The sequence below is a fragment of the Aulonocara stuartgranti genome, assembly GCF_965226115.1.
Source record: "Aulonocara stuartgranti genome assembly, chromosome: 20".
In the NCBI taxonomy this organism is placed as follows: Eukaryota; Metazoa; Chordata; class Actinopteri; order Cichliformes; family Cichlidae; genus Aulonocara; species Aulonocara stuartgranti.
Window position 1 is genome coordinate 23,213,504 of NC_138956.1, and position 11,421 is coordinate 23,224,924.

Consider the following 11,421-nt stretch of genomic DNA (forward strand, 5'->3'; position numbering starts at 1 on the left):
ACAGTATTTTACTTTATGATTAAACTAATTTTCAAAACTGAATGATTCGTTTTTAATAATTTATTGATAAATATTTAATACTTTCCTGCAAAACTTTCACTCTGCTGTGAATCCAGTGGACTGGATTGGGACTGTTTGCAGGTTTGTTATGGCCCTCCGGTCCGATTTTTACCACCTCTGTTTTGCACTTTTCATGGTATATGTCCATAATAAAGAAACATGTGACTTAAATAGACTTAAAGTTTAGTTCAATTTGTCTTCAGGACTATTAATTTTTTCCCCCCTGTCTTTGAAGGCAATCTAGCCTCCTGGGTCTGCATTTCATGTTAAGATATAAACTGAATATAAATGGGTTGCCACAGCAGGTAGCACTGCATGTTTGATTTGACAGCTTTCTTATGCCAGGCATCTGGGTCTCCTCCTGGGATCAAACCAGTGGGTCTTTTGCCTTCTAAACCACTACACGATACATGAACTAGCTGTGAATGTGAGTTATCTGGAAACTGTCCTCTCTATACTGGCCAAAGTGACTCCAGTTAGAAAATCCATGAAATGCTTCTCATAGTTCTTTGAAGATTTTTTTTACAGTAGTGAAGGTCAGTGAATGTTTAGGAGTAAAGTATGCAAATGGACTGATGTGTGTGAATTACTTGATAACGCCTGATGTGCACTAGAAGGAGAGGGCGAGGAGGAGAGAGAGAGAGAGAGGGAGGAGGCTGTTCTCATCAAAGGACCTCTCGCACACTCAGGTTAATCAGGGAGGTAGCAGGAACCTTGAAGTCCTCAGAGACCACCAGTTACACAGAGACACACAGAGAGACCGACCACCAGAAAACTGCCTGAATAAACCTACTTGTTGGGTTTGAAATGACGTGGCGTGAGGTAAGCATGTTAGGTTAATGTATTAATGTTTAAATGTGTTATAATTTACATGGGATGGAGTTTAAATCTTGTCTATTTTAGTAAAAAATGTCTCTTTATTATTAGGCTTTGCGTACAGAATATTAACATTTAAATATAATCAGTAATTTTATAACTAAATGGATTAAAACAACATTAAGCTGGTTACGTTGAGAGTGTTTTTAAGACATATTTTGAAAGAAAAATATGGATAAATATCATTTGCAGCATAGAGATTACATGTTCATCATGCTCTGATGATTAAAATCTTTATTTATTTATTTATTTTTTTACCTGTGTTCTGCTTTTATTTACCTAAAAATGTAACAATATATTTAGAGGAGTAGCTAAAGCCCAACTTGTTTACATCCCTTTTCTATGAGGAGCTACGTAGTCGGCAATTCTGGCACGCCATGCTGGCAGAGCTCCTCGGCACCCTGGTGTTGGTGAGCGCTGTGCTGGGTGCCTCTGTGCCAGGCCCTGGAGATGCCCCTGGAGGACCCCTGTATCCAGCGGTGGCAGTGGGTGTGGTGATTGTAGCACTGGGACACTGTTTTGGAGAAATAAGTGGGGCACAGGTAATTATGTCATTTTAACATGTTGTTTTTCATTTTTCTTTCTGAACTGAACTTGACAGAAACGCTTTCAAAGTACTTCAAAGTAGTTCATTTAAGTGAATAGAAGTACGAATGCGACAATGTAAAAAAATGCTTCAAGTAAAAGTCCTGCATTTAAACATCCTCATTTCGAAATTGCTCATTTGTTAAAAAATGTACTCATAATTAGTTAATTATATAATTATATATACTATTAGGTAGTTTTAGTTCAGCGGTTTCAACCTCGGGGGTTGTCTCCTCTCCAAAGGGACATTTGATAAATGTAAGAGAGTATAAATGTTACAAGAAAGGAAAAAACAACCCTGCATAAATTCATATTTCCTTTTTGCACTTTAACGTTTGGCGATCATTGATTTGATCTATTACAATAAACATTAAAGTAGAGAACCGTGAGACCACCGAGCTGTTTATGATTTCTATAGTTTTATATGCCAGTGTGTGCTTGTGTTCCTGCTCAGGTGAACCCTGCTGTGACTCTGGCTCTGTTGGCCACACGGCGGCTTGATGTTCTTCGGGCCCTCGTTTATATCATCGCTCAGTGTTTGGGGGCCTCCTTAGGAGCTGGGGCCCTGTACCTGGCCCTGCCGTTTAAAACCACAGCAGAGCACTTTGTCAACAGGGTCAGTTCCTAGAACGTATGTGTGCCATTTAAAAAAATTCTAACAATCATTTGCATCTTTCTAGAATATGTTTTTACTCTTCTCGCACCTCACCCAGGTACCTTTAGAGCTGAATGCAGCCAAGGCTCTGGGCATTGAGGTCTTGTGCACCTTCCAGATGGTCTTCACCGTCTTCTCGGTGGAGGACCAGCGAAGGAGGGAGAGCCCAGAACCAGGAAACCTGGCCATTGGACTAGCACACACTGCTGGTGTGCTGATAGGGGTGAGATGAGCTTCTTTTATGCCTATGGTGTATTATTTGTATTATTTCGCCCCCCCACTGCTACAGCCACTGTGGGTTGCATTTCTCAATATACATAATCTGGAGCTTTTGTTGCTTTCTGTCACACTGACACAGAAAAAAGATCTCCCAGTTAAATATGTGAGTGGAACTAGTTTTACAGGAAGTGTGATCAATTTTAAAGAAGAGCAACAAAAAACAACCAAACCAGAGAAAAACGGAACTAAAATATAATCGACACGAGGAAGTGTGCTTTTAAATCAACATTTGATTTTATTTAAGGTGTTAAATAAAGAATCCATTGCACTTTTTACCAACTTATACATTAAATAACTTCAGAAGTGTTTTTTATGTTATTTAAAATCACTTTTATTTAAGCAAAAGACCTGAGTGGTTGTTGTGTTCCTTTTGCCATAACATTTTTTAAACTTTAATTATTATGATATATGTCTTTAAATCTTAAAGCTACATTATCCTCATGTAGAAAAACAAAAAGCCTTATTGTGATGTTGTTTGTTTTTCTTCAGGCTCGGTTCTCTGGCGCGAGTATGAATCCCGCCCGCTCGCTGGGTCCGGCCATCATCACAGGCTTCTGGGAAGACCACTGGGTGAGACAGAAATCCAAAATCCAAATCTTTTTTTTAAACACAGATTTTAACATGGTCACATATTTTAAAAGGTTTTTGTTTGTAATAAAGAATGGTGACATTTCATGTGTCTTTAAGTTGTTTCATAGGAGATATTTTTGTTTTTAAACATCATAAGATAAAAATTAGACATTTAAAGAAAGAAAGGAACATTTGCAGAATTTTATTGTATTTAAAAAAAAAAAATTTCTTCTGTTAATCAGCTCAGCATATTTAAGATCTATCTTGTGATGAGACCAAACTACAGGGTGGATAAAACAGCTAAAAGTAGCTCAAACTTAATCAACTACAACAATGAACTGATCCATGGAATTCAGGGCGGTCCCCATCTCTGGTCCTCATGCAGACGTGTCAAAAACTTTCGGAGTAATCTTTTTAAAAACAGACAAACAAGCCAGATCAATCACATAACCTCACTGGTGGAGGTGATAATGTCAAATCTAACAGTACTTCAGTTTAATGGATTCCTCTATTTGTCTTAGATCATTTAGTTACCATGAAAACTCACATACCTCACTTTTGCCCACCTGCAGGTTTACTGGATCGGGCCGGTGCTCGGCGCCATACTGGCAGGGATGTCCCATGACTTCTTCTTTGCACGCAGCGCCTCTCGTCAGAAGCTGGTGGCCTGTTTGACCTGTAAGGACATCGAGATCGTGGAGACGGCAAGCATGACCGGATCGTCGCTGTCTACAGTCACGCAGAATGCCATGAGAGCCAAGCAGGCCAGCAAGCAGGAAAACAACTGAAGAGACATGTACCAAAAAAGCGCACTCTGTGCAACAGCGATTTTTTAAAAGATGCACTGGTGTACACACCATCAAAGTAAATGGTGATGGGGACAAAAGAAAAGAAAGAAGGTGTGTGAAAGGATGTAATTTATCTCACATGACATGCTGTAATATACAAAAGCAGACAGGAGTGCTCGACCATTTAGAGTTTAATGTCATCTAATAGCAATCGTAACATCCTGATAAAGAAGCAGTTTAACTCACGAATTGCAGTTTGACTGTGGCCATACAGAGACCCGTCTATTAACTGCAAGACTGATGGCTTAATACCCAGGTTGTGAGTGTTGGTGCACCAAAATGCACCACAATGGGATATAATTACTATTTACTTTCACAAATAGTCACTTTTATTTATTTATTTTTAATATTTATATGTCTGATATTGTTTGACCATCTGTCTAAACAATTTTTAAAACTAGCAGGTCTACATGTACAACCTAACAAAAATAAAAAGCAAAAACAAGCAGTGATTACTCGCAAGTTTCAACACAATAAAAGAAAAATGAGGCCCTATCTCTATCATTATACGGTAAAATGTGTATCATTACAATTAAAAGTACTTTAAAAAATTCAATTGTATCAGCTAAAACATACTCAACAAGTATCGAAAATAAAAACACTAATATTTGAGAAACTCTCCCATAAATAACAAAAAAATCATGTAATATAATACGATATAGTATTAGTATAATCGTTCTGCTTTTAGTAAATATTTTGGAAGATTTCTGCACAAAAACACATCATTTTTTGGAATCAGGTTAGCAAACAGTTCAACAACAACTGTCATAAAACGGTACGAAGCACAAAGCACAGTATTTCTCTCTTAGTGTAGGATAATAAAACATCCTCAACCAAAAATGCCCAGAAAATGAATTTCAATGAGATACTTCACTGTTCGGATTTCTGGGAAAACAGAATTTTCAGCTGAAAGATCTCATCCTAAGTACGCTTGTTTTTTGGAGGTTCGTGTTATATTTGGTCAATTCTTGTTTTACGAGCTGGCCAAAGACTAAGTTAGCTACAGTTACAAGATTAATTTGATTTTGAACAAAGACCTAGCACAAGATGGAAATTAACTGCAGCTTAAAACATGTACTTGGACTTTTTACTGAATAGCAGTCGCTAAATTTGATTCACAGAGAATTATCACATAAATGTGCAGCTCTCCTTACATTTGAAGAGCTTCAGTTTCCAGTCATTCTGGGGCTAATTTCATGAAGGTGATTCAAAAATATAAATATTGGAAATATTCCAATCTTTCCATGTTACAAATGAGTGTACAAATGTACGATTTATACATTCAAATGCCAAATTTTATTCTAAAGAAGATCATCTTAATGTACAAGTCACAGTTTGAAGTTTATGGAAGCTTGTTTACGCCACACTTTGGGGTATTATCTCAAAGTGTTTAGTTGGGTATGTAAAACTTTTGACTTACTCAGAAGTAAGTTTTTCATATTTATTTTGTCTAATTTCACAAAATAGGACTCTGATTTCTCCCTTTTGTCACAGGAGAGAGCTGTTTGCAGATTTAAAAAGCAAAATGCTCTAGAAACCTTACAAACTATCTTAAAAACAGCAATCAGGCACAGATAGCGACTCACTAATTCACACAATGGAGTGCTTAGTTAGCAGATATATCCCCTCATAAGTTAATGGAGACCAAAAACAGAGACAAAAGAGAATGATTGTTAGACTTAGACTTACCAGAAAGACAGAAATATGACCCCCAGATGTGTACATGTTAAAGTTATGCATTTACTGTATAAAAGATGATGAAATCTCAGTGTTCACAACTTGTTTCCAATGCTCAGAGTACGTGAAAAAAACTTTATTGCAGGCCTCATGGCACAAAACAGAAATGTCTTAAAGTTGCAGTAAAATTAGGTAAAAAATTAGGTAAAAATACAATCTTATTCCTAAATTTGAGAACACTAGCAGTAGTAATACTAACAAAAAGCTATAAGACATGAGTGGGATGGAGAAAAAAAGCCCAGACTGTGTGATATGGAGATAAAACCCAGCTTTTCTTTTGTAAATGGAAAAACTTCCCATTTCCTCTTCAGAGTAACACAGTTTTTGGGATGTATGCAGCTAATGTTTTATGTTTTCAAAGAACCAAAGCTAATAAAAAACCCACATGTGATAATGAGGCAACAAAGGGAGGGTTGCAATTCTCACCTTCTGCTGGTGCATTACAAGCACACGATAATTTTTATTTTTCCCCCTTTTTTCAATGCGCGTGGGGGAGAATTTCATGTAGAAGCTGAATTTTAAAAGGAGTGGATGTGACCTTTGAGGTCCTTGTTGTCTGTCATTAGTGTATGCAAAAGTGTAGCCAATACTGTGAGATTCAGTATTCACTTTCACATTTGCATGTCATTATAATTCTAACAGAGACTCATTGAAATCCTGCTGAAAACACCCTTATGTTTCAGTTGCATCTTGTGTTTGCGAATGCTTTGAAATGCTAAAGAGGTCCTTAGCCTGCACCGTGGGTTCAATGACGCTCTCATCCAGCATCTCTCTCATGTCTGTGCCTGTTAGCGTCTATCTCTTCTCTGAGGTCTCCTATTCACAATCAAATGGACCTTCATTCCTCTGTAATGGCTCTACAGAAAGAACACCTTCAGTCACAACACGCTTTGTAATTTGAAATGGAAACGCTGAGCATACGCGTGTATGTGGGTGAGAGACAGTACTTTGATGAAACCTTTAAACATATTTGTGCGTGGGTGTACGCGCCTTTATTTTTGCCTCGCATTAAAATGTGTTTTACGTGTTTGCAGTTTAAATGTTCAGTTGAAATAGAAAAAAGTTGCTCTTTACTGATAATTTGCTTTAGTTTGTCTTAAGTCACAGGCATTGTACAATCAACAACAAATTATATGTAAAGAATTTGGACGAACTAACCCTTTAAAATTGATATTAAATAAAAAAAATCGAACCATTTATTGTATACTTTCTGTGTTGATGTGTGTAATTTTCATACACATGCACACACACTCTTAAATTTGCATGCAGCATGCGCACATACACTCGCAGACACACATACAGCATGCACAATAGCTATAACTGCCACTGTGCTGCCAGCATTTTGCATTGTGTGTGTTCTTTCTAACATGTATAAAAGGGAGTTAAAACGGCAAGCTCAGCTATCTGCATTCATCACGCCCCAGCTACACACACACACATGCGCACGCATACACACTCCTCCACCAGTGATGTCGCTCGGCTGGTCGGCGTGACGCCCCGGTGCTGCACAGTAACCCCATCGTTCCCCCGCATCCCCGCTGCCCTTCTCCCCTTTTCCCAACCTCGCGCACACACTGAGAACGTTCAGGGCTTTGGTCGTACGTCCTCCTGCATCACAGCCTCACATACTGCTAACCTCTGCTAAGCACCTCCTCGAAGCTCCTGTCACAACAGAAGGCACAATCTGCTGCGTTGTGTGAATTATTGTTGGTTTGCTGCTTGATTCACTGTTTTCTCTCTGCATTGCTGCTTTCGCCCCTTCTTTGCACACATCAGCCAGATTAACATGTTTCTCCAATATTTTCTAGCGCCACCAAATGGCGCTGGTTGTGGGGTGGTGTCAGTGCACACTGAACCCTGAGGCGGTGTCAAGTTCAGGTTAAAGTGCTCACACTTCCAGGCCTCTGCAATGCTTAATGCCAATTAAAGATCACTGATTCTCACAGGCAGGATTAATTATGTGCACGCCAATAAACAGAAGCTGCAAATTTAAACATGCATTTTGGCACTAAGCTTTGCAAATTTGAGAAAATGCTTTGCCAGCTGTTGTTACTTGTGCTTCAGTTTAATATGTATTTTTGTCTTATCTCTGTCCATACGTAGCCCAGATGCTTGTTACAGACAATGGTTTCACAGGGTCAGGCATTTCAGTGTATCGGTCAGGCCAGCACTGTTAGCTTTGGGCACTTCCGTCCGGGGGCCCCAACTGTATTATTTGAATGTGTGCATGTGTGTTTTTGTGCATACATGTGTGTGTTTTCTGCCCTAATCTATCAGCATGCATGTCCCCTGATAATGAAAGTTATGATACATCAACAGATGACATACTCCCGAAAGAAAACTCAGCATAACCTGCTCTTCACTGCAACTCTTTCCTCTGTCATTTTTGACTCCTTCTAAAGATGAATACACTCTCTTGTGACTTTTTTCCTGCAAAATGTTACTACCTCACTCTAAAAAAGAATAATTTCTCACTCATTTTCACTTCATATTTTTTTCCTCTTAGATATGCTACATCTCTTTTGGCCATACGCTGTTATGTGGGGGGAGACAGAGGGGTTAAGTTTGTTTGATTTAGGATGTCCAGCACTGCTGCCCCCCGCCCTTGGCCCTACAGGGGGATTATGGCGTCACCTGGGGCCCCTGGGGGGGTATTATAAAGCGCCCGTCTGGCCCTCTCCCCTCTGTCAGAGAGGCTAAAAGGTCCACTGGACGCTATCTATCCCCGTCTCTTTTTAGAAACACCCCTTTAGCATTGATGCCCACCTCTTCTTGACATCCCATTCCACCTGAGATCTCCTCCCACACTCCCACATTATCTCACACCTATGTCTTTGGACAGGTGGACAGAGGTGGCAAGCGAATGCAGCTGAGTTGACTTTACCAACCCAGTCTGGTAAAAGATCTGTTGAGTGGATTCGTCTGTTGACGTTCTGAAATCCTGTTTTGTCTTTAAACTGACTTTCCAGCTGTGTTTGGTCAGCTTAGTGAGCTGACTACAAAAGGGAGACTCTTTTTTAAAGTTTTTGATATCTGAAGAGGATTGAAAAGGTACACATTTGACCTTTTCTAGATTTATTTTTGAAGAATCCTCTTCATCTGGTGGAGAGCCTCAACCGTCACCATGTGGGAGTTCCGGTCTATGAATTTTTGGCGGGCAGTTTTTGCCGAGTTCTTCGGGACCATGTTTTTTGTGTTCTTTGGCATGGGCGCTGCCCTGCGCTGGACCACTGGGCCTCATCATGTCCTTCACGTGGCCCTGTGCTTTGGGCTGGCAGCCGCTACCCTCATCCAGTCCATCGGCCACATCAGCGGCGGCCACATCAACCCTGCCGTCACTTTTGCCTACCTTGTCGGCTCACAGATGTCTCTTTTCCGAGCCATTTTCTACATTGCTGCCCAGTGCCTGGGTGCTGTAGCCGGGGCTGCTGTGCTGTATGGGGTCACACCAGGCAACATGAGAGGCAACATGGCAATGAACACGGTAAAGACCAAAGAGGGATGTTTCAGGAAATAAGTGTAGCAATGTTGGGAAATCCTTTTTGGTTTAGAGTTTGTACTACCAATTCAGGTTTAATGTGGTAAGATATGAAACCATGGTTGGATTCAAATGAAATGCATTCATTCACTGCACCTCTCGGCCCAAATATCACCTTTTATCATATTTGTGTATTTCCAGCTGCAGCCTGGCATCAGCCTGGGGATGGCCACCACTGTGGAGGTCTTCCTCACCATGCAGCTTGTCATCTGCATCTTCGCCGTGACTGATGAGAGGAGAAACGGACGTCTCGGATCTGCTGCCCTCTCCATTGGCTTCTCTGTTACCATCGGACATCTCATGGGGGTAAAGACACACGGTCTTAGCATATAATCTAGTGTTAAATGCATGCATACGGAAGTGTAAATATTAGAAACGTGCTTCTTGTGTTTCAGATGTACTACACGGGTGCTGGAATGAACCCTGCCAGGTCCTTTGCCCCTGCTGTGATCTTCAGAAACTTTATCAACCACTGGGTAAGACCTGAAACGATCGATCTTCCCTCACCTTCCTTCTGTTTTAAGAGGTCTCATAAGTGACTCAACCGCTGATAAATATTAACTTTGCTGCTTACAGGTGTACTGGGTCGGGCCTATGATAGGAGGTGCCATGGGGGCCCTCCTGTATGATTTCATGCTGTTCCCACGCATGAGGGGTCTGTCCGAGCGTCTGGCCACACTGAAGGGCAGTCGACCTCCCGAGAACGAGACCCAGCAGGACACCCGCGGGGAGCCCATCGAGCTCAAGACACAAGCCCTATAAACCTGCCCCTTCTCCCCTTCTCTGACTGGGGCCGAGGGATGAGGGACAAGGCCCTGAGCTACACCAACCCCACCTCCACTGCCCCCACCCAGTGCCTTCACATACACACACACAGACACAAAACTAACCCAGACAACTCACGTGTAGACTAACACCTAACAACATTTTCCGGTGCCACTCTAAAAACATGCAGGTCAATCACCTTTAACCTCAACACACAACAACACTCCTCTACACCCAGTCATCTCTCTGTATTCTGAACTGGACTTTGTGTTTTCATAAATGGTGACCAGAGATTGAACCAGTAGCCGCCCCGTCTCTTCCTGCCCGCCTCTTTCCTCCTCCCAGGCAGGCTTTTGATCTGCAATGCAGAAACGTGTGGAAACCCCTTAAATCCAGCAGAGAAATTTGAGGAGGGGAGGAGACTGGGGGGTAGGACGGAAGTGAGGCGGGGATGTGGGAATGATATGTGAAAGGGATAAGAGAGCATGGGGCAGGTGGGGGTGGAGTAGAGGGGTGGATAGAGAGGGCAGCACTTCTGGGTTTGTGGTCGTTTCAAGTTGGGTTAGACCAGTGAAGATGGGCATGCTTTTCATTATTCACAAGAATTCTTTTTTCTTTCTTTCTCCATTTTAGTTTATTTTTTGTTTTGTTTTCTGCACTTCCCACACAAGACGTGGATGTATGATACCATTAGATTTAACCAGGGTTTCATTATTTTCAATCACTACAATTTATCTGTGGGTTTGTGTTTGTGTGTGCGCGCAAGTGTGTGCGTGAGAGTGAGTGTGTGCCTTTGTGTGCGCCTGCGCCTGTACGTTTGGGTGTATTTGCAAGTGAGTGCGTTTATGTGTGTACGTGTGCGACCGAGATCGCACATACAGTACTTTTTATTTCGTTTTACCGCTCTCATGTTTCGTAACCACTGATTGTGCTCATTTTTTGTCCCCACTTTTTAAGACATTACCATTTCTCCTCCGCCTTCACTGTGCTATTTGGTATGATATTCATTTTTACATAAACCATCTGCTTTTTTGTTCTGAATCAGCGCAATCCAAAGCAAATGTTGTATCCCAGACTTCAAGAGTAGGTCTGCTGATCGGCTGTGCGAGTTTTACATTGAGTCTCCTTTTATTATTTGATCCTTAACTGGGAGCACAAAGCGTTTCAATAAGAATTTCAATGAAAATAAACATAAAAAAAACTTGATACGAGGGTCGGCTCATCTTTGCTTTTTTCGCCTTTAAATGTTATGAATGCAATTTAAATGAATGCAAGAGGAAGTGTGAGTTGTAATAAATAATCTTGGCCAGAAGAGGGCATAAAGAGCACATGGGATAGTCTCACATCTAAAATTAGACTCATAGACTCAAAATCATAAACGACAAACATTCAGAGTGGGCTCTCGTTTTGTGTGGGTGTGGCTTGAGTGACATATTGCTTTAGATTAAGGGAGTGTCTTTTGGGTAAGACAGGATCAACCCCACATCAGGACTATTGCTTGAGTTTGA

The 11,421-nt window shown here is 41.0% G+C and overlaps 2 protein-coding genes and 1 long non-coding RNA gene across 4 annotated transcripts; 2 read left to right on the top strand and 1 right to left on the bottom strand.

The window, feature by feature from the left end:
• Positions 1 to 1,274: 1,274 nt before the first annotated feature.
• On the top strand, positions 1,275 to 3,919 carry LOC309696332 (aquaporin AQPAe.a). Its single transcript, XM_082517519.1, has 5 exons — positions 1,275 to 1,478; positions 1,976 to 2,137; positions 2,235 to 2,399; positions 2,945 to 3,025; positions 3,598 to 3,919. Exons 1-5 carry the CDS (start codon positions 1,314 to 1,316, stop codon positions 3,811 to 3,813), a joined length of 789 nt encoding a protein of 262 aa, XP_082373645.1. The 5' UTR covers positions 1,275 to 1,313; the 3' UTR covers positions 3,814 to 3,919.
• LOC309696333 lies at positions 2,947 to 7,526 on the bottom strand. Of its 2 annotated transcripts, none has more exons than XR_014273426.1 (3): positions 7,247 to 7,526; positions 3,577 to 3,701; positions 2,947 to 3,021 (listed from the first exon to the last, which is right to left on the bottom strand). It is a non-coding gene; the product is annotated as an uncharacterized lncRNA (long non-coding RNA). The 2 variants fall into 2 exon arrangements; XR_014273427.1 differs by lacking the exon at positions 2,947 to 3,021 and adding an exon at positions 3,288 to 3,435.
• A 1,208-nt stretch (positions 7,527 to 8,734) lies between these two features.
• On the top strand, positions 8,735 to 10,055 carry mipb (major intrinsic protein of lens fiber b; the record flags this gene model as incomplete). Its single annotated transcript, XM_082517734.1, has 4 exons — positions 8,735 to 9,094; positions 9,290 to 9,454; positions 9,544 to 9,624; positions 9,725 to 10,055. The coding sequence occupies 4 exons, from the start codon at positions 8,735 to 8,737 to the stop codon at positions 9,908 to 9,910; spliced, it is 792 nt and encodes a 263-aa protein (XP_082373860.1). The 3' UTR covers positions 9,911 to 10,055.
• Between the last annotated feature and the right edge of the window lie 1,366 nt (positions 10,056 to 11,421).

What these genes read in the sequence shown, in the direction of transcription:
- LOC309696332 (XM_082517519.1), top strand. Translation starts at nt 1,314, where the DNA reads ATGCTGGCAGAGCTCCTCGGCACCCTGGTGTTGGTGAGCGCTGTGCTG. An exon ending in GAGAAATAAGTGGGGCACAG is followed by an intron (nt 1,479 to 1,975) that starts GTAATTATGTCA and finishes GTTCCTGCTCAG; the next exon opens with GTGAACCCTGCTGTGACTCT. An exon ending in CTGCTGGTGTGCTGATAGGG is followed by an intron (nt 2,400 to 2,944) that starts GTGAGATGAGCT and finishes GTTTTTCTTCAG; the next exon opens with GCTCGGTTCTCTGGCGCGAG.